At 46.2% G+C, this 22,863-nt stretch overlaps 2 protein-coding genes across 2 annotated transcripts in view; both read left to right on the top strand.

The window, feature by feature from the left end:
• The first annotated feature begins 1,413 nt into the window (after nt 1-1,413).
• Nucleotides 1,414-12,618, top strand: LOC132462908 (zinc finger protein 850-like). The gene is made up of 14 exons (XM_060058689.1): nt 1,414-1,572; nt 1,774-1,979; nt 2,083-2,175; nt 2,313-2,387; nt 3,312-3,422; nt 3,721-3,844; nt 4,141-5,603; nt 7,292-7,340; nt 7,852-8,054; nt 8,377-8,469; nt 8,711-8,806; nt 9,302-9,412; nt 9,682-9,811; nt 9,909-12,618. The coding sequence occupies exons 1-14, from the start codon at nt 1,545-1,547 to the stop codon at nt 11,786-11,788; spliced, it is 4,662 nt and encodes a 1,553-aa protein (XP_059914672.1). The 5' UTR covers nt 1,414-1,544; the 3' UTR covers nt 11,789-12,618.
• Nucleotides 12,619-15,514: 2,896 nt separating this feature from the next.
• Nucleotides 15,515-22,863, top strand: part of col6a1 (collagen, type VI, alpha 1) — a 28,610-nt gene continuing 21,261 nt past the window's right edge. Inside the window, exons 1-14 of the mRNA XM_060058939.1 lie at nt 15,515-15,789; nt 16,754-16,883; nt 17,717-17,917; nt 18,611-18,770; nt 19,717-19,830; nt 20,181-20,201; nt 20,336-20,356; nt 20,580-20,624; nt 20,729-20,782; nt 21,417-21,461; nt 21,688-21,714; nt 21,819-21,845; nt 21,939-21,983; nt 22,101-22,154. Of these exons, the coding sequence (XP_059914922.1) occupies nt 15,708-15,789; nt 16,754-16,883; nt 17,717-17,917; nt 18,611-18,770; nt 19,717-19,830; nt 20,181-20,201; nt 20,336-20,356; nt 20,580-20,624; nt 20,729-20,782; nt 21,417-21,461; nt 21,688-21,714; nt 21,819-21,845; nt 21,939-21,983; nt 22,101-22,154 (1,026 nt within the window). The 5' untranslated portion in view covers nt 15,515-15,707. The remainder of the gene's footprint in view (nt 15,790-16,753; nt 16,884-17,716; nt 17,918-18,610; nt 18,771-19,716; nt 19,831-20,180; nt 20,202-20,335; nt 20,357-20,579; nt 20,625-20,728; nt 20,783-21,416; nt 21,462-21,687; nt 21,715-21,818; nt 21,846-21,938; nt 21,984-22,100; nt 22,155-22,863) is intronic.

Below are 22,863 nucleotides of genomic sequence, written 5' to 3'. Positions count from 1 at the left end.
ACAGGTGTGGACACCCTCCCAGACCAGCACCCACACAGGTGTGGACATCGCACATGCACAAAAACGATCCATCCACATGATGCAGACAGTATATTTGCTTTGAATTTCAGTTTTATTCTTCCCATGAAATGCCACAGAAAAACTAACTGACAAATTTGACAGATATCTGGCACAGATTAAAAGCTTAATCAGAAAGGAGAAAAAAAAGGTTTTTTATTAAAAGGGCACAATTTATGATTACTAAAGTGCAACGTAACCTATAGGAAAAACATTGCAATGTCAATTCAAGCGATACTTTAAAGGTCAGAGGCAAAAGCAAAGGCTTTAAATGAATTGCATGTTCAAAGTATGCCATTGAAATACCATTTATTAAATTCATAATCTATAGCTACATGATCATCAGAATCAATTTCAGAGATGATTGTGAAAGATATTATGATGTGTTTTACAACTATAATGTTTGATGGATTGATAGACGAACGAATGGACAGACGAACGAATGAATGGATGGATGTTGTTCATCACTATTGATCTAATTATGACACTAATCTCATCACTGCATCATTTTTCTGTATCAGACAGACATGGGTTCACTTCGACAAGACAGCCACTGCTACCTTGAGGGAGCGTGTGCGTTTATAAATGAGCCACGGGAGACCAATTATTGCTCATGTTTGACAGAACATACTCAACCTGTTTGGCCTAGAGAGGAGAAGATGAAAATATGCAAAGATGAAAAGACACAAATTCTACTTCACATCAAGGCTAAATCATGTTGTGAAACAGGGTAGACTATGGACATTGCGGTTCGAACACAGCCGCTGGGGAAGGAGCAGAGGTTGTCCAACTGATGTTGACAACACTACATGCACGCCATCACAACTTTTTCTAAATGTTATACTTCTCAGGCCTACAGGGAATACCAGCTCGACTCCAGATTGTCCCACTCTTCTGTACATAATTATGTGTTTGCAGGGGACAATATGTTCCCAAGGCTCACACTGTCTGATTTGAATTTACTATTATTGCGTTTTGCAAAATAAAAAATATTTTGAAATGCATTCATTAATAACATGACATCACTGATTAGCAGCCTGTATAAGCGGTAAAACAGTGTCTGTTTGTATTTACTATTATTACAATTTTGCAAAACAAAGACTATTTTGAAATGCATTCATTAGTAACAATGACATCACTGATTAGCAGCCTAAGTGGTATGACAAAGTGGTATTAATAATGAACAATTTGTAATGCTTCCTATTTAGTGTTTCGATAAGTAACACACAGGCCTACTGTTATATGTTTTATAGTGTTCCTCAATCTAAAGGATGAATTGATTATATTTTGGATGAAATCATATACATTGATATTGGTTGTAGACACTAGATGGCGATAGCGATACGCCAATATAAATCGACTCCAGCGTTCAAATAAGAGAAGAAGAGGAAAAAAGATAACAATAGGAATTTCAGGAGGGAATTATTTTTCACCTGAGCGTAACTTTTTCTTTTTACAATTAAAAGAACAACACAATCAGCTTATAGATGAACGTTCCCTACTGGAACAGCATGGGTATGTATTTCTGCATAGCGTGCCTGCTAATTCTGCCTTGCATAGATTGATACATAAACCACAAAGTTGTCCTAATAAAACCACTAGGTTGTGCACAACCTTAATCAAGCGAGGCTCAGAGTTAAATACACTAACCCTTTGTCCTAGACCACCCACACAGCGTCCAGTGACCTTATAATAGCCCTAATTCTTGTCCCACAGAGGGTCCCATGATATCCGTCTCGTCTATGAGTCTCCTGGTACCCCCACTGCGGCTGATGTCGGCTCTGATGTGGGAAGTGGTCCGTCAGAGGAACGTCCGTCAATATGGGAGAGTTGTTGAGTTTGTGTATCTGGTCACTGAAGCAATTCCGGATATTTGGACCGAAAGACAGACTCAACTTCTCATCCTGGCTTTAAGGGCAAAGGTAAGAGGGGATGGCACTGACTGCTGGCGATTAAGTTCTACTTTATGTGGTTATAATGTCGATTTCAGATATATGATAATAAATATCAAGTTTCGGTATCTAGGTTATTCTGGTGAAGTTGCATTCGGAGCAGGCAGAAGATCTCAGCAGTGTTGAAGCACATCTGCAAAGACTCAGATCTTCTCCCAGTGAACAGGTGAAGCAAACTCTCTTTCTCTCGACCCCTGGATAGGGTAAGGTGACATATTATACCACCAGGTGTGAGTGTGATTATTTGTATAATATCTCATCTTTAAGGAAAGCTATAAGCTCTGTGTGTCTGTGACTTTACAGGCTCCGGAGGCGAACTTTGCGAAGCTAGTTCAAAGGCTGATAGAGGACCCAGAGAGAAGAAGGCATTTCTACAAGGTATAAACATGTACTTTATCTTACAATAGAGGTGTGTGTGTGTGTGTGTGTGTGTGTGTGTGTGTGTGTGTGTGTGTGTGTGTGTGTGTGTGTGTGTGTGTGTGTGTGTGTGTGTGTGTGTGTGTGTGTGTGTGTGTGTGTGTGTGTGTGTGTGTGTGCACACAAGTACAATGTTTGGTCCACTTTATTCCAAATGGCTGTGTGCCTATTAGTCAACTGTTGTGTGGATGCAGGTGTGTGTACTGTACAACGTTTTGTCCATTGTTTGCTCAATGCAATGTGAATCTCTGCTCTACGCTTATCTGGAGGTGTTGATTGTTTGGGTTGCTGCATGATTACTTTACCGCACCGTTGTTACGAAAAGTGAGCTGAACCGCAAGGCAAAGCTCTCGATCTACCGGTCGATCTTCGTTCCTATCCTCACCTATGGTCATGAGGGTTGGGTGATGACCGAAAGGACGAGATCGCGGGTACAAGCGGCCGAGATGAGTTTTCTCAGAAGGGTGGCTGGCATCTCCCTTAGGGATAGGGTGAGAAGCTCAGCCATCCGTGAGGAACTCGGATTAGAGCCGCTGCTCCTTTACTTAGAAAGGAGTCAGCTGAGGTGGTTCGGGCATCTGGTAAGGATGCCCACTGTGCGCCTCCCTTGGGAGGTGTTTCAGGCACGTCCAGTGTGGAGGAGACCTCGGGGAAGACCCAGGACTAGGTGGAGAGATTATATCTCAACACTGGCCTGGGAACGCCTCGGGATCCCCCCGTCAGAGCTGGTCAATGTGGCCCGGGAAAGGGAAGTCTGGGGCCCCCTGCTTGAGCTGCTCCCCCCGCGACCCGACCCCGGATAAGCGGATGACGATGAGGATGATGAGGATGATTACTGGTTACTATTAATGCACGCTAGTGATTTGTGGTCCCCTTTTCTGCCAGAACGTGTATCCTGTGGAGTTCGGACCGGACTTTGACTGGGCGCTGGAGGTCCTGCTGTTCCGGTTCTTCACCACACTGGAGGGGCGGACTCCAGTCCCTGACTTCAGACAGGTCGGAAATCCAGTGAACAACATGATAACTAGATGTGATGTTGTAGTGCCTAGGGTGTTTGGGCTCAAGGGTACTGGGTTTGGACTCCTCATGGTGTCAGTGCAAGGTTCCCTCCGCCCTACCTGGTCCTCGATGACCTGTATCTGAATTCAATGGGAATTGCTTTGGATGAAAGAATCAGCTAAATGACTAAATGGTCATGGCATATAGTAGATCCACTGTTGTGGCACATCTAGACAGTTGTGGGAGTTTGGGGATTTAGTCTAACTATGCAGTTCTTTTTCTTTTGTTTACTTAGGCTGCAGTGTGGATTAAAGATGCACCTGCAGGTCTAGCAGAGCACATGTGTGATGAAGACGACCTTAAAGTTCTCCTTAAGAGCAAACTGTGTCATCAGAGATCAGCCGAGATGAGTACAAAAAGTATGTTATCACTTTTGGCTGAATTTATAGTTATATATATATGTTTATATGTTTAGATACCACTATTTGATCCTATGATCCAACCTTTCAAGCGGCCTTGATTTCCATTCAAGAATTACTAATTTGACGAAAATACACAACGCAGAGTCTATACGCACAGATTAGAAATAAGATGAAATCTAACAATACTATTATTACTATTCATTATCTATGTGAATCCTCAGATTTAATGATCGCCCCCTTAGTCATGTTGTGAATTAATAAAGTATCTCACTTCCCCTACCCCTCCTTTCCAGCATCCCTGAATCCATCCGAACGGCATCTCCTCAGGACTCTCTCTCTCCCTCCCTCACCGAAACAGACGGACACATCCGACCTCGACCGCTTCAACACCGAGCAACTAATCTGCTCTGCCGACATCCAAGACACGAGTATAACAGACACAGAAGTGCCGGCTGAAACCCGACATGATCCCGAGGAAGAGGAAGCGCCAACCGTTTCCACGGCGGGTCCGCCCAATCGCGGCTCTTCCTCGTCCCAGGGCCTCGTGGCTCCCAGCGCTCTGATCAGTGCGCCCCGGCGGCAGGTCACCCACAAGTGCCGCCGATGCGGGCGTTACTTCATCTACCGCCATGAGCTGCTGGAGCACCAGAAGCTGCACGCCGGGGAGCACCCCTACAAGTACTCCCAGTGTGGGAAGGTCTTCCGGGGGGCCGGCGGCCTCGCCACCCACCGGCGCACCCGGTGCACCAGGGCGGCCTACCCCTGCGTCAAATGCGGCACCGACTTCAAATCAATCCGGGAGCGGCTCAGGCACAAGTGCGCCAAGGAGAAGCCCCAAACATTTGGGTGTCCCGAGTGCGGGAAAACGTTCCAGAGGAGGGGCCTGATGGAGAAGCACCAGCTCACACACACCCAGGCCCGGTGCCCGCAGTGTGGCGAGGCATGCGCGGGGATGAGTGAGCTAAGAGCACACAAGGTCCGGGTCCACGCAAACACGCATATCTGCGAAAGCTGCGGCAAAGCCTTCAAGGGAAAGCACGAGCTGAAGGCCCACATGCGCTGCCACACTGGGGAGCGGCCCTTCCAGTGCACGTACTGCGGGAAACGATTCTCCACGGGCGGCTACCTGACCGTGCACATGCGCATCCACACGGGAGAGAAGCCGTACTTGTGCGCCGACTGCGGGACGGCCTACAGGACGGCGGGCCAGCTGCAGAGCCACCGGCGCGTCCACACGGGGGAGAAGCCGCACAAGTGCGCGGTGTGCCCCCGGGCGTTCACCAACACGGGCAGCCTGAATCAGCACAAGCGCGTGCACACGGGAGAGCGACCTTACCAGTGCACGTACTGCGGTAAACAGTTCTCCATGCGCGGCAACCTGACCATACACGTGCGCATCCACACGGGGGAGAAGCCGTACTCGTGCGCCGACTGCGGGAAGGCCTTCGGGTCCGCAGGCGACCTGCAGGTCCACCGCCGCGTCCACACGGGGGAGAAGCCGCACAAGTGTGCGGTGTGCGCCCGGGCGTTCGTCACCGCGAGCCAGCTGAAAGCGCACCAGCGCGTGCACACGAGGGAGCGGCCGTACGTGTGCCTGCTGTGCGGCAAGGGGTTCTCAACGAACACCGACCTGAAGCAGCACACGCTCAACCACTACGGGGTGCGGCCCTACGCCTGCCAGCTGTGCTCTAAGGCGTACTTGTGCCTCAACCACCTGAAGAGACACCTGACGACGCACGGTGTCGAGCGAACCGCTTGAGTCCGTTTAGTTTGGGTGGTTTCGCTCGATGCCTTCGATTGCGACGGTGTTAATAAAAATGTATTGATTAAAAAAAAAACTGCGGAAATAGCTTCTCAAGTTCGAGAGGCCTGGCAACACGCATGCCAGCACGAGTCCTGGGTTGCGTCTTCACGTGTGGCTCCTGTGGCATGGGTTTCTCTGGGATTGACGGGCCTAAGTATCATCAGCAGGATGACCGAAACAAACCCGAAATCTCTGCCAGCCGAGTGCCGGTCAGTGACTGAGAGCCGGTCAATGACTGAGAGCCGGTCAGTGACTTACTGCCGGTCAGTGACTTAGAGCCACTATAGCTCTACGCCGGCAGGCCGTGTTCCAAGGCCTTAATGGGCAACCTTCACCTGAAGACACACGGGAAGACGTGTATCTTCCAGTGTTGACTGGAAGTTTTTTGATTGTCTTGTTTGTGATTGTTTCTTGAAGCCTTCAATCAAGATTCCAATATGTTGGTGAAGTGAGGATTTATGTACATAAACAGTCAAGACTTTATTATTTTGTAAATTAATGAATCCATCCCATTTTCCTGAATATTGGTATTATATGATTGCAAAGGGCAAATCATTAAATGATTTATTTTTGTAATTTCTCAAAATACCTGTTTACTTTTCACCTTCATGTTTGTGGGAACATTTAATAAATAGAGATTTATTTGCAAAGTGTATTGCTTCAACTCATTTTCAAAGGAGGATGCATTGACATGTTTTCTACTGGATAATTGAATCATAAACGCCTGATTATAACTTTGCAACAAGGACGGTACAACGTCAAATACCTTCTGTGCCTTTCTCTTAAATTTAGTGATCTTATTTTGACGTTAAATTGAAAGAAAATTATATTTGCATTGTGTCAAGTTATTTGCTGTTGAAACACGTGAATTTTCAAAACATTTTTAACAATTCCAGTCAGCTGTTTTCACAAAAATGAACGATACGTTTGATTGGTTAGCTCGGGTTGGCTTGACGGATGCTGGATTCAATTTTAGTAGTGAGAACACGCTAGCGTCGCCCGGGCCGGGCGGTCCTGAGACATAAAACGCTCCCACCACCAATATGACTGCGGGGAACGATGATGACTATCGTTTCAGGAAGAAGTTGGCGCCTGGAGCCATAGCTCATGTTAGCTAGCGCACCCATAATGCTAACGTGGTAATTGTTACTATTTGCCAAGTTACATCAAGGAAAACACAAATGAACGAAATGGGTATGTATGGGATTGGGATACACGTGTCGTATGCCTTTCTACTGGATATATTCAGCGTACAGGCTGGTCAAAAAGAGCAATTAGCCGAGACGGAATAGGCCTCGACTAATGTCTGGAACGATTGTTGACAATTGTTTAGCCAATAAAAGCATCCTAGATTGGAGTGGCCTTCCTCGTAACGCTATCTTAACACGTTGTCCTCATGCAGGAAGCGCTAGTTTGCAAGATTTGAACAGCCTAGTTTACGTTGTTGACAATGTCCATGTAAAAACAACCGTTGCCTCTCTTTTAATATTTGCATCAGTTGGACATAGCAACACAGATCCAAATGTATTGCAATCAAGTATACCATTAGTCGTATGGTCAGCTGCATTCTCATTTAGCTATAGATCTCCTCTCCCCGTCCATTGTCGCGATATCTAACACTATCCTGTCCTGCACCTCAGAGTGCAGTGTTGACAGAACTGACCGCTCCTCCTGAGTTCTGGGCAGGGCGTTGGAAAGCTTGAATTCATGGAGTATGTTACACAGAATAGTGTGTAACTGACCGGTGGCGGGTGCTTTTCATTCTAAATCTAGAAACTGACCCAAATGCCCGATTAACTTATTTTGTGTACGTCAATAACACAAACGTGTTGACACTAATGTTAGTGAGATTACCTACCGTACCTGTAATACAAATCTGGCCATACTATTGAGAAATGGGGGTTCAACGCAGTGTATTTATGTGTGTGTGTGTGTGTGTGTGTGTGTGTGTATATATATATATATATATATATATATATATATATATATATATATATATATATATATATATATATATATATAGAAGGAAGAATCTGAGCACAAATGTTTTCATATCTTAAGCCATGCAAAAACATTGGTCCTCCTTGCATTACAAAATTGTACATATTATTTATATTGTACGTGCAGCCTTTGGTCATTCAAACAAATACCCTGTATACATGTGTGTTGCATTTGATTGACCCGTGCTTCTTCTCTGTAGAATTCAGCGTCCCATTGTCCTCGCTAGGACTTCTGGTTCCTCCGCTGCGGCTGATGTCAGCAGTGATGTGGGAGGTGGTCCGCCAGAGGAACGTAAAGCACTACCAGAAGCTGGAAGAGTTTGTATCCATGGTAACAGACGCCGTTCCCGAACTCATGAGCAAACGGGAAGGACGGCTGCTGTCTCTGGGCCTGAGAGCCAGGGTAAGGGAATCATATGACTGGGTACTCTTCTTTGGTTGTCAAGGCTGGACGTATGAAACTGAGTAGAATTATGTGAATTGCAAACCAGTTGTGTGTGATAATTGTAAGAAAAGTGAAGAATTGTATTCAATACCCCTTTGTAAACCTAAAAGGTTGTTTGAAAAGTGTAAAGATGAATATGAACATTCACAAGTCAGGGAACCACCCTCTTCATCTATACCTAAACCACACAGCTACTACAAGAAAACTATTGAGCATCGCACAATATCCACAATCCAAACCAGCCTTCATAATTTTCCTATGAACAACCTTTTTCTTCCAGACCACTCTGATGCTGTTGCGTTCAGAGCACCCAGAGGATCTGAAGGCCGTGGAGATCCATCTGGACAGAATACGGTCTTCCTGCATAGAAGAGGTGAATAACTGTCTAGTAACATTCTGCATAGCTATGATTGCTGCTCTGGAAGCTAAGCAGAGATGGCACCTACGTGGGTGATGGTGGAAGGGGTGCTACATAATGATTGTGGACACACACAGACAGGCAGAGTATGAGAGGATCATTATTGCTGTTACGTGTTGTTAGGTGCAGGATCATTTAAAAAAATAAAAAATCTATTTTACTGCATTGTGAAGGTAACAGTCTTTTCTTCATTCAGATAAATGACAACATCATTGACGCACCAGAAGCAAACTTCATGAGGCTTGTACAAGGTCTCATCGAGGACAATGACGGAAGGGAACATTTTCTTAAGGTAACTTGAGGCCCTTATTTTAACTTCAAGGTGACACATAATATCCTCAGGTGTGAGTGTGATAAGCCCTTGCAAGCCGTTTTGAAAATCGACCTCTTCTGACATCACAAGTAGGTGTGTCCAGCTAGAAATATGACGGCTAGATGAGCAATGTATGCTACAGTCCAGATAGGCTGGTAGACTGATCTATCCAGCATACATCTAGGTGGACACGCCCACTTGTGATACAAAACGGCTTGTAATGGCTAATCACACTCAAACCTGGTGGTATAATATGTCACCTTTAATATTCATTAACTCTGTTGGTGGATGATCCTTTAACTAAATAAGATGCTCCTTGCTTAGCTTAACCATTCATATCCCATTAGACCCTTAGATATACTCTCTGCAGATAGGACCTTAGGGCAAAAAACACAGGCGAGGCCAACCCCAGTCTCCCCATTGCTGCATGTACCAAAATGTTTACGCAGAGTTAATGTTTACCTCCATTGGCAGAACATCTTTCCGATGGAATACGGCCCAGACTTTGACACAGCACTTGAGACTCTGGTCTGTGAGTTCTTCATCAGACTGGAGGAGCTGCTTCCAGTCCCAGACTTCAAACAGGTATGACGCCATAGCATCACTGGTTGTCAGGGGGGGGGGGGGAAAGTACTTGCTTACTTGACTCAAGCTGACATGTCTGTGGCAGCTTGTTACATTTTGAAAATAATGTTTAGATGTGGACTTCTTAATGCGGAACTGTTATCTAATATAAGACCAATGTTTCATACACATGTTTGGAGGACTGGTAGCCTCTTATATTACCAACAGGCGTGACAGTTTGACTTGACATGTTTAATCATTAATCACTATTCTTATGCGGTCCCACACAGACGGCCTCCTGGATAGGCGCTGAGCCGTCAGTACTAGAGGAGTACATGCAATGTGTGTCAAACGGGGATGACCTCAAATTTCTTCTCCAGAGCAAACAATGCCATGGGAAACTGGCAAAAAGTGGAATTGGTAGGCAATATAAAACACAGTCAATAAACATGATATTGGACAGATTAAAAAAAAAAAAAAGTCTCCTGATTGAATGCGCTGTATCTTCCCCAAACAGCTCAGTTTCATTCAGACGATCTCCTAGTTCCCTCCATGTCTCTGCCGCCCTCGCTGGAGGTCGCCATCACGTCTCACGCCAGCGACGACGAGAACAACGAGGTCCCCCAGATCGTGATGTTCGAGGAAGAGCTGACCACCAACTCCCACGTCGCCTCCACGTCCGCCGACTTCCCCGACTCTCCCAAAGAGCAGGACGCCGTACCGTCCCCTCGGCGGAAGCAGCAGTCGGGGATGCACCAATGTCCCGAGTGCGACAAGTGTTTCAAGCACCACTCGGTCCTCGTCGAGCACCAGCGGGTGCACAGCGGACTGCAGCCCTACAACTGCTCCGAGTGCGGCAGGGCCTTCCGCACTGCCACCCTGCTGGCCGGCCACCGGTTGCGCAAGTGCAAGAATGCGGCCTACCTGTGCATTAAATGCGGGAACAGTTTTCCCACCTCCCTGGAGAAGTTCCGACACCAGTGCCCCAAGCGAGGTCAGAGTTACGAATGCGCTCACTGCGGGAAGAGCTTCCAGAAGTCCAGCAGCCTGAAGGAGCACCTGCTCACACACGTCCAGAGCCGCCTCTTCAAGTGCAGCCACTGTGGCGACGGCTTCCCCGGGATTGGAGAGCTGAAGTACCATCAGCAGGTGGACCACGACAAGCCTTATCAGTGCAAGCAGTGTGGGAAGAGCTTCATCTCCTCCAGGTGTCTGATTAAGCACCAGCAGCGGCACCAAGAGGCCGGCGAGATCCATGGCGGGAAATCCATCAGCGGGAGCAAGCACAGGAAAATCAGCACCTCTCACCGGAGCTCCTCTGGATCCTTGTCCTCTCGGAAGAACGCGGTCAAATCCGCCTACCCACACGCACGGGTCACCCACAACTGTCCGCAGTGTGGGAGGAGCTTCAAGTATCGCTTTGAGTTCCTGGAGCACCAGCGGTTCCACACGGCGGTCAAGCCTTACAAGTGCTCTCAGTGTGGCAAAGCCTTCCGCACCGAGGCCCACCTCTCGGGCCACCGCAAGAGGAAGTGCAAAAACGCCTCTCACATCTGCACCAAGTGCGGCTGCCAGTTCAGGTCCCTTCATGAGCGCGTCAGGCACCAGTGCATGCAGGTGATGACCAAATATGAGTGTTCCCACTGCGGTAAGACCTTCAAGATGGCCCACCTTCTGAGGAACCACCAGATGAGTGAGCATCAGCTGCCCTACAGCCCCAACCACCGCTTCCGGTGCAGGTACTGCGACGTGACCTTCCCCGGCATCAGCGAGCTCAAGTACCACCAGAGGGTCGACCACGACAAGCCCTATCAGTGTCAGGAGTGCGGCAAGAGCTTCCTCTCCGAGAAGTGCCTGTCCAACCACGAGCAGCGGCACAACGACGACCGGCCCGAGAACTGCCCCGTCTGCCGCCGCGGCTTCAGAAACCGCTACGACCTTAAGCAGCACATGCGCACGCACACGGGCGAGCGCCCGTACCAGTGCACCCACTGCTCCCAGTGCTTCTCCACGGCGGGGGGGCTGAAGAGCCACACCAGGGTGCACACGGGGGAGAAGCCGCACGTCTGCCCAGATTGCGGCAAGGCCTTCTCCCAGATGGGCGCCATGCGCACGCACCGGCTCACCCACACCGGGGAGCGGCCGTTCAAGTGCGCAGTGTGCGGTAAAGGGTTCACCATGGCGCACAAGGTCACGGTGCACATGCGCGTTCACACCGGGGAGAGGCCGTACGTGTGCTCCCAGTGCGGGAAGGCCTTCTCGGACGGCAGCGTGCTGAAGCAGCACATGCTGAATCACTCTGGCGTCCGGCCGTACCACTGCCAGATCTGTCCCAAGACCTACACCTGCCTGAACCACCTGAGGAGGCATCTCAAGAGCCACTCGAACCCCAACTGACTTTGTTCAATGTTAGCGGAGCATTCGTGAGACTGTGGTTTGTTAGACGGTTGGTCAAACCCAACTAGCTGGCTGAACGATGACGGTGGGAAAAGGGCAATGAATGAGATACCGACATATAAACCACAGGCAAGGTCGTATGTCAGATGGTTTTGTGAGATTGACTCGGACCAATGAGATAACCACGTCGAGTGGATGCAGAATTTGACTGTGGTTACTATTGGTCCTTGAGTTCCTCTTGTGGACTGAATTGGAACGTCAATAGTATTTGGTCTAGGAATATACAAGCCCTCAGAATCAAAGTGTTAGAAAGCCATTCTGTTTCTCATCACTAATCAGGGTTGTTGTTTTTTATAACTGAATCATTCACAATTGCATTTTGAGGTCAAATGACGTGCTAACGATAATAGTCCTAATGATGTGTTTTACTGGCTGCTGTCCATCAACAAGATGGTACTTCATACAGGTTCTGTATGAATTGTGCATGTAGTTGTCCCCACTACATCATTGGAGAAGTCAGTTAGGGTAATACATGCCAGTTAGGATAATGCAACACTGGGTTCAGATGGACGGATGATAATTAAGAATACAAGTTATTCCCAAGTGAATCAATAAAGAATTAATCTTATTAATGTTATTTTTGCTTTGAAATTGATGAGAATAATACAAATATATTTTTGGAAATAGATTTGAGGATTTTGAATAGTAACCGAAGTAACAAATGCAGAATGTTTATAGTTCAAAACCATCAGTGGTATTGTTGCTGGATTTTTTTGCCAGCTCTGTTTGATGGGTATGTGTATTCCCAGATAAATTTACATTGTCCTTAATGTGTGTGTCAACAAACGTTTGTGGTTCTTAATTTTACCATATGTCGGAGAGTTTTATCCAATTATGACTTCACTGCTCCAGGGTTTAAATGCCTTGTTCTGTGAGCCAATAGGTTTTTGCTATTTTTTGGACCCTTGCACAAAAAAGTGTGCCATTGGCAACCACAAAAAATAAATAGGTTATAAATGAAGCAATGTTATACTTGGATGTAAAAATAAACCAAGCAATAACGTGTGTCTGCCAATAACGCGTAGATCGTGGCCTACTCATACTCAAACTGTTTGATTAATGCTTATATTTTCCAGTTTACTTGTAAAATACATCCAAGTATTACAATCACATTGCTAGGTTTAATGCTTGCTTTCATGTATCAACGTACAAAAAGTATTTAAAAAAAACTTGATTCGTCCTAGACCTAAATTGTCGAAACAATGTGTTATGAAATTAGAGAAAATACCAAACAGTAATTAGGATCGGATCCTGAGGGTGTGAGGTCGAGAACGGTTTCTTAAAATATTAATGTTTCTACAACCCTATCGGTTAGGATTCAGCCTCGCTATTTAAACATGGGGAAATTGTGTCGCTAGGTGGCGATGTTTGACTCGGTATGTTTTCACAAATTAAGTTTGGGTGTGGCAAAAAAAAAACCAAGAGGTTATGAAGTTGATCTTACGTTTTAGCATTAGTTTTGTTCCATTTTCTATAATTCAACAGACAATTGGCCAACTCATATAAAATAATGAATTGTTAAAGATGTTTCGGTTTAATGACCCCTAAGATAAGCTATGTTAAACCTATTGCAAGAGGAGTGGTTGACTATTAAGCACAGACTAAACAACACCCTTTCTATCTCTATTTTGTCTCTAAAGTACCATAGTGCTGATTGCTGCAGAAAAATATCGGCACGCCATAAAAGGAGAGTTTCCTTTGCACTGCTGTGCGAAGGAATGTCCGTAGAAGATGCTATCTTTCGTTTTCTATCAGCCTGCAGAATGGTCCAGGAGACAATCTCTCGGATACACTATCCACAGGAAATGTATCCTAGCCCATGTCCTGTTGTTAGCTTTGACCGTCAACATTTGGTACCCCAAAGACAAAACCTCAAGCTAGATCATCAGTAATCATGCCTACACGGCACGCCAACTTGAGCATGGGAAACATTTCCCCATGTGCATATTTCCCCGCTGTTCTCCATCCTCCGACCGCTGGCGCTGCGGTCATGTTTCATGTTTCGTTTGGGAACACCAGCCGGTATTAACCAAAGCCCCATTTAGTCCTCTTTCCCACGGACCTTATTACTTTCAAGTTCAACGTTAAATAACTGTATTTAGGCGATAAATAGTGATAATCTCAAAGAGGTATGGATGTGTGAACTATACGGCCCAAATACCATCCACTAACACCAACGTGCACTAGACTTTGGTATAGGCCTACGGGTTGAACACCTTTATGGAGAATGCCCATATATTAGGCAGACAGTAAATTACAGCAGAAACGGTGACATTGAAGGGCGCAGAATGCTGTTTCAAAACCGAATTAGCACCTCCCACACACACACACACACACGCACACACGCACGCACGCACGCACACACACACACACACACACACACACACACACACACACACACCAACAGCTGCCAGCAACCAAGCAGATTTACAGTCTGCTAATGAAGTTAGATCACTAGCATATGTCTCTCTTCCTCTCTCTCTCTCTCTCTCTCTCTCTCTCTCTCTCTCTCTCTCTCTCTCTCTCTCTCTCTCTCTCTCTCTCTCTCTCTCTCTCTCTCTCTCTCTCTCTCTCTCTCTCTCTCTCTCTCTCTCTCTCTCTCGTATTCATGACTTGTTCTTTGTAAAACAGTGACCTCAGTGGAAAATGTGATTTCAGGCCAGACCCTTTCCTACCGTCTTTTTTACAGTCCAGTCCAATCCCAACCCCCCCCCACCCCCACCCCTCAAATGCGAGCGCACGCGAAGCATCAACCCCCATCCACAGTTGAACACCTGCCAAATATATGCAACAAACTTAACGACACGCCTATCGCATTCAGCGCCTCTTTGCCGCGCCACGGCGCCACCCATGTTCAGCCCCATATACTTTCCATGCCGCGTCCAGCGAGTAGGCCTACCTATGAGATCAATGAGCGAAACGCCGCTAGATGGCACTGTGTCTCCTTCGTAGCCCGTCAAAAGCCATAGTTGTTGAACTCAGCCATGGGCCAAGAACATTCATGGCCTATGCAAACCCCCTCTCTCTCTCTCCCCCTCTCCCCTGTCTCACTTTTATGTTCGGCTGGTTGTGTCTGGACACTGAAGTGGACCAGATGCGATCAACCCCCCCCCCCCTCTTCCGATGAGATCTAGGAGGGAGAAGAAGTTTACAGAAAGAAAGAAAGGGCAGAATGCGTCATCTGTTAATAATCACGTTGAACAGTGCTGCAGTGTGCGTCGAATTATTAAATGTCTTCTAGAGTTTATGTTCTGTTCACGTATAAAGAGAGCGAATGGAATAGCGAAAAGAACAGCAGTTCTAAGTTTATTTTCAATATCTCATGCTTATTGATTTATTCGAATGTGTGATGTAGGCTACACGCATTATAGAGGGACATAATGAGCAAAACCTTTAGCAAAACATGTCCAAATGGATACAATAAAAACGAAAGATACGATTGAGATGCAGATAATTTGTGTATCTGTGTGTGTGTGTGTGTGTGTGTGTGTGTGTGTGTGTGTGTGTGTGTGTGTGTGTGTGTGTGTGTGTGTGTGTGTGTGTGTGTGTGTGTGTGTGTGTGTGTGTGCGTGCGTGTGTTTGTATGTGTATATTTCGTGTGCGTGTTTTTGCACCAACTTTTTCTTGAGTCGATGCGCGTGCTAGCTCATCCATCCCTAGCAGTACGCGCGTGAGCTCCTCCTCCCCAACCAGGCGTTCTCCGCTCCACTCCTGCGCGCTTCTGAATTCGTTCTCAGGCAAGCGGCAGCGAACTGGATCACCCAAAGTTCGCGAACTTCGCGTAGAGGTGTCTGGTTTGGTCGGAAAGGTTTGGTGCGTTAGTGGGGTTGGGTTTGTCAGTTTATTTCGCGGTTCCATCATGGAGGCTCGCGGGGTTCTCCTTCTGCTGGCGTGCGTCTTTGCTGGGACGCGAGTGCAGTCCATAAGACCCAAATTTTCGGGTAAGTAGCCCGCAAGTAAGACAATTTTCCTTGTATACACTCGTTGCTGTGTAAAAAGTGGAGGCTTTATCGATTATTTTGGGGTAACGCGAGTTTTGCTATTCGTGGTAGCCTATACGTTGTTCAGATGCCTAGACTCTATCCAGATGTTGCGTCTTTAGGACACTGTAGGACGATGCGGGCTTGAACCAGAAGCCTACCTGCGCCAGATGCTAAGACTTTTGACTTTAGATGGTCATGTCTATGTTCATTCTTACCCTCATATCATGTCATTTGAATAGGCTATAAAACTGTGGTTTTCCCACTACATGAGTTGTCCTGTGATTGACAGCTTTAAATAGCTTGTTAAAAATACATAAAGAGTATAGGGTCAGGCTTTTACTTTTAAGTTTGTTATTTCCTATCCGACATTTTCTATTAACTGGAGGGTGGGGCATGATGTAGGCCCGCGCCGCCATACACTGTAGGCTAGAGAGAGATGCTAGAATACTTGCTATTACACCTTCCTACATAATTTCTTTACTGATTAACTCTGTATTGGTTCACTCTAACCAACGTTACCCATATCAATCAACGATTAAACGACAAAGCAAACATGATGAGTTTCCCTCCTCAATGCAGGGGCACAAATGACATCATGTAGGCCTACAGGTTGATATAAGGATGCAAGGATGAATGGATGCAAACAACGTATGACTGATACCAGTATAATTATTTATTTATCTATTTAAGGTGATGTTTGTGTTAAGTTGACAGTGTTTAGTCTATTAGTGGATGGGGGAACCCATGATCCATACAACAAAACCCTTTACTCATCTTGAGATGTTTTTGTTGGGTGTTACCCATGGCAACGGATGCACAGATTTATTAGTCATCTTTCTATTCTTAATGCATTGGTGAAACCAATCCTAACTGAGTTTCCTGCCTGTTCCTTTATTGTTGTTTTGTTTTGTTTTCTTCCCAGATTGTCCTGTTGATTTGTTCTTTGTCCTGGACACATCGGAGAGTGTCGCCTTGAGACAGAAACCCCCCAACTTCTACATCGACCAGATCAAAGACTTCACCAAGAAGTTTGTGGATGAACTCAAAGAAATGTAAGATATTCACATCCTGAACTTAAACCCAATGGTCACACCAGCTCATAATAGGGTTTAAGTCATTAGACAAATTGGACAAATCAGATATTGTATCAGGCACATTTTGCCATATCTTGATTTTTGACAATCTCTTGTATTTTATAGCAGAATGAGAGCTGTCTATATGAAAAGCGTCATGTCTATTAACTACTGAGATCAAGCCTTATGGTTCATACTATTAACTGTCTTGGACTGTGAAAGAAAAGACCTGGAAAAAGTGAGGGTGTTATAACCTCACCGTGTTAGCATGTAGCTACTAAGGCCTGGAGCAAGTGTTAGAGTTACAACCTCATCCTGTTTGCATGTAGCTACCAAGGCCTGGAGAATGTGGTGTAACAACCTCATCCTATAAGCATGTAGCTACCAAGGCCTCGAACAAGTGTTAGAGTTACAACCTCATCCTGTTTGCATGTAGCTACCAAGGCCTGGAGAATGTATTGGTGTAACAACCTCATCCTATAAGCATGTAGCTACCAAGGCCTCGAACAAGTGTTAGAGTTACAACCTCATCCTATTAGCATGTAGTTACCAAGGCCTGGACAAAGTGTTGGTGTTGCAACCTCATCCTATTAGCATGTAGCTACCAAGGCCTGGCCCAAGTGTTAGAGTTACAATCTCATCCTACTAGCATGTAGCTACCAAGGCCTGTTCCATTGCCATTTTTCAATGAAAAACTCATTTTCAACTCTAAACTCATTGCGCCCCCTAAATGCACAACGCGGTCCTACATCTGACTCCACTCCACATTTATCCAAATGACATTTCCTGTTGTCTCCTTTGGATCCGTGCAGGCGCCACCCATGTGACCGCTACCTGACGTGGAACTCAGGCGCGCTGCACTACAGTGACGAGATCATCCTGGTGAAGGGGCTGACGGACATCGCCACGGGTAAGAAGGATCTGAAGGACGAGATAGACACCATCAAGTACATCGGGAAGGGAACGCACACCGACTGCGCCATCAAGAGGGGCCTGGCCGAGCTGCTCGTCGGGTAAGGCTGGGCACACAGGACGGCACCTGTGCCATGCTCGCGCACACACACTCACTCACACACGCACAGTCACACGCATGCACTGACTCACACACTCGCTCAATCACAGTCTACCACAAATGTACACGTGCTCAGACACACACATTCATGCACTCGCTCACTCTCTCAGTAATACACACACACACACTCATTCACTCACTCAGTCACACACACTCTTACACACACACACACACACACACACACACACACACACACACACACACACACACACACACACACACACACACACACACACACACACACACACACAATCAAAAACACACACACACAACAACTCATGTTCACGACATGCTCTACCAATTGAGCAAGCAAGCAAGTACGCATTGCTATGTTTAAGTTGGCTCATCATAATTGTGTGTCTGTGTGTGTGTGTTTTCTATGTCTATGTGTGTGTATGTGTGTGCGCGTGTGCGTGTGCGTGTGTGTGTGTGCGTGCGTGTGCGTGTGCGCGTGTGTGCGTGTGTGCGTGCGTGCGTGCGTGCGCGTGCGTGCGTGCGTGTGTGCGTGTGCGTGTGCGTGTGCGTGTGTGTGTGTGTGTGCGTGTGTGTGTGTGTGTGTGTGTGTGCGCGTGCGTGTGTGTGCGCGTGTGTGTGTGTGTGTGTGTGTGTGTGTGTGTGTGTGTCCTGGGTGCAGCGGCTCCTACTACCATGAGAACAAGTACATCGTGGTGATCACGGACGGCCACCCCATCACCGGGTACAAGGAGCCGTGCGGCGGCGTGCAGGAGGCCGCAAACGAGGCCCGCAACCACGGGGTCAAGGTGTTCGCCGTCGCCATCTCACCTGACCAGGAGGTAGAGAACACACACACACACACACACACACACACACACACACACACACACACACACACACACATATATATACAATTACATCAAATAATACAAAATATAACTCACAATCACAATCATGATTTAAGAGAAGCTACTGAGCTTTTTGAAAATTATCGTTTTTTTTCTTTTGTAGAAGCAGCATGCTATTCCTCCAGAATATGTGGACTGTTATAAATTTCACTTATCAGAAATACATTGGACAAAATCCATAATTGAAGGGCTAACAGCCAGCGAGTTGCATAGAGCAAACAGCTGTATCACCAAACATGGATAGACGTGTTAGTATTTAGCTTACAAAGTGAATACACAGGGATTCTAGTGTTAGATAAACATTTTCTAGGGTCTGTTGCCAGGAGACAAAAAAAGAAAGGTCCCTAAAATCCGATCTTGCACAGGAGCCTACTCTGGCTACCGTGACACTGAACTCAATGACTCATCCTGATTCAAAGTTTAAAAAACTTAAACTCTATCTTTATTGTTTTACCCTATGCATAATTGACCTTGTAAGGCAGCTGGTGAGGGCACTATCACGCAAGAGTCCATCTTTCCAGGCTTCAAGTGATGTGCTTATGAACGAACCACAGTGGTTCAGACCAATCAGCATCCTATAAGGATGTCCGTGGTCTAGGTGATACGTGATGTCGGTGATAGACCGATGGTTCATCCGATCACCTGCCAAGTATTCATTTAAAGTGCCTGCTCTTATCCAAAGAGTTTCCAAGGACATCCTCCCAGATGTTTCTGTGTGACAAACTATCTGGCACCTCAGATTAATATCAGCTCTTTGTATAAACATTGCTGTAAGCCATGCTATGATCATCCCACGCCTGAATTAAGTCACCTTACTTTGGAAGTGAAAAGTGTCTGTGAAACTATTTACATGCATGACTATGTTTTTTGTTGCTAGGATACCAGACTGTCGGTCATCGCTACGGACCAGACCTACAGACAGAACTTCACGGCCGCTGATGAGTCCAGGTCGACCAAGATGGGGACCATCCGCACCATCATCGATATGATTGTACGTCCCCTCGCTCTCTCTCTTCTCTGTTCCCCTCCTCCCTTCCTCTCTCTCTCCTCTCTTATCCTCCTCCCTTCCTCTTCCCTCTCTTCTGTGTTATCCTTCTCCCGTCCTCTTCCTCCTCCCTCTCTCCTCTGTTCTCCTCATCTCGTCCTCTTCCTCTTCTATTCTTCTTATCCTCCTCTCTGTCTCTTGTTCCTTTCTCTTCTGGTGTCTTTAGGTCCTCATTCCCCTCTCCTCTTCCGATTCTCTGCTCTCCTGTACTTTTATTTATCTTTGTTGTTTTTCGAACCCATCATTGAATAAATGTCAGCCCACACTAATCTTCCCTCTCTTCTCTTCCTTTCCAGACAAATGAGACCAAGGATGTGGTAGGTCAATCTAAAGGCCATTGAGGCAGCAACTGTGATTATTGGCAGAGCACACACTATTGACATCAAATTTTTCTCTTAACCACGATATCAATTTTCTTTTGTTAACTTTTTCCTGATCTTTTTGTTTTCAGTGTTGCTCCTTCGACTGCAACGTAAGTATCCTCATGTTTGCAGTCGACTCTTTCATTTAAAATCGGTATTGCATTGAGTTTGTTACTAATGTTGTTTTCAATAGAACTGAATTGAATAAACTGAAATTAATTTCAATGAATTTGGATTTTAATTATAATCATCATTTTGACTTTGAATTCAGTTGTATTCAATTGAATTGACTTTACATTTCATTGAATTTCACACAATGTGTTTACTCTGCAGGCTCCAGGAGGTCCCAAGGGAGGTGAAGGAGATATCGGCTCCAACGTGAGATGTTATAACCTCTTCGATCATTATCAACCCATGATATAAGTCCGCGACTATTGAGGGGTGTCCATCTAAACCTAAATGTTCCTCCGTGGTTCCTCCAGGGAGAGACCGGCAGACCTGGGATGCCCGGAGAGAAGGGAGACATCGGGGCCGTGGTAGGTCATCGACACACTCAAACACAGAAACGCACCAGACACTCAAACCCAGCAAACACAGCAAACAAACACATTCAAACACAGCAACGCACCAGACACTCAAACCCAGCAAACAAACACACTCCAACACAGCAACACACCAGACACTCAAACCCAGCAAACAAACACATTCAGACTCAGATACGCAAACAAATGCATCCGAATACAGGTACACAAAAAAAAAATGCATCCAAACACACGTGCACAAATAAAACGCATCCAAAAACAGGTACACAAATAAAAACACATCCAAACACAGGTACAGTAACCAACTAACACATCCAAAGACGGATACGGACACAAACACCCAAACACAGATGCGCAAACTAACTCACCCAAAACAGATGCACAAAAAAATACCCACAAAGATATGTAAAAACCGACCAACCTAAACACAGATATGGAACAAAACCCAAACTAAGAAAAACAATCAAACACAACCACACATAGTGAGAGAAATATTTGAGAAAAATGTGTATGAATTGGGATGATTGGTGACTCTCCCTCAATTTACTTTAATGTCCCAGAGTAGTAGCATACCACTATAGATGGTAATTGATGATTTATTTATGTTTGTGTTCTTGTTGTGCTACAGGGCAACGTTGGAGATCCAGGTCCCATCGGTTACCCCGGGATGAAGGTACGATAAGGGCTCAATACACAGCTCCGACCTCAACATCAGAATGGTTTACCCAGCCCAGCCAATCAGAGGAGCCCTGAGGGAATCATGGGCCACCAATGGCACCAATGGCGTTGTCATTCGTTACTGAAGAGATGAAGAATTGCGTCGATAATGGCTCTCATTTCAAACGATTCGGAATCATCTTGTATTAAAATGATCATAACTGTTTTTTTTCTGTTTTTAGGGAGACAGAGGCGGCAGAGGCCACAAGGTAGTAACCTGAACACCATATTTTATGACGTCGTCATTCACGAATACCATTGATTAGACATGGTTGGACCCGACTGACCAACCAAACTCTTTGTTTTCCTACAGGGTGAAAGGGGACACAAAGGCTACAAGGTAAGCCGTTAATAGCGGCTCATAGTCTGATTTAATTAAATGACCTCACCCTTTTTCCTGTTTCACTCACAAACCTGTTCTTTCTCCCTTCAGGGAGACAAAGGATTTAGGGGAACGGACGGAGTGGACGGACGGAAGGTGCGTCGCAAATCCTATCGTCGTGTGGTCTTACCTGCATTATTTGGCATTTCGTTTTTCTAAGTACGTTTTGACGTTTGATGTTTGTGACATCATTCCTTCCTCCCTGGCCGATAGGGGGAAAGCGGTTTCCCAGGTCTCTCCGGCTGTAAAGGATCTCCTGGAGCCGATGTGAGTTCACCCCTCTTGAATCAAGCACTTCACCTTTGAACCCCAACCCCCCCAGCCCTCCCCTTGGTCTCAGGCCCCCGACGTCATGACATCACAAATCCCTAGAGATCACCGCCAGATGGAAGCCATTTTGTGGCAACATGTTTTGGCTCGCTGCCCTCGCCTTGTTCTCTACGTGTTCAACGCCTCTGAATACAAGCAGCACTTACACATGACAACCGGCGGACCAATCCCAAGGAGGAAACGTCACGCAATCATTTAAAAGGCCTCAGTATACATTCCCATGGTCACCATCTTCTTCCATCCCCTCTTCCTCTCCTTTGACTTCTTCAGTTCCTTATTCCCAGAGGACACCTGTCGTCATGCATAGATCCCTGCTCCTCCCCCATCCCAGCCTTTCACTCAGTTGTTTACAGATAAGCCATTAGCTGTAAGGACATGTTTAACACAGTCCCTGGACCAGCTCTAGCCCTGCCTCTAGAGACCTGTGGCTGAAGGGCGCCAGGGGACGCTAAGCTAAGCCACTTGGGTCCTAAATCAGATTGTTTACATTCTCCGTTGACACACTGTTTAAAGGAAGGCATATAGCCATGCTGTAAATACACACATCCAAACACTCATATACACACACACATCCACACACACACACACACACACACACACACACACACAAACACACACCGAGGAGTGAGCGAGTGAGAGTTTGGCT

This window comes from Gadus macrocephalus, chromosome 8, assembly GCF_031168955.1.
Source record: "Gadus macrocephalus chromosome 8, ASM3116895v1".
NCBI classification, from domain to species: domain Eukaryota; kingdom Metazoa; phylum Chordata; class Actinopteri; order Gadiformes; family Gadidae; genus Gadus; species Gadus macrocephalus.
Note: the sequence above shows the minus strand (reverse complement) of the source record. Positions and strands in the feature narration are given on the sequence as shown.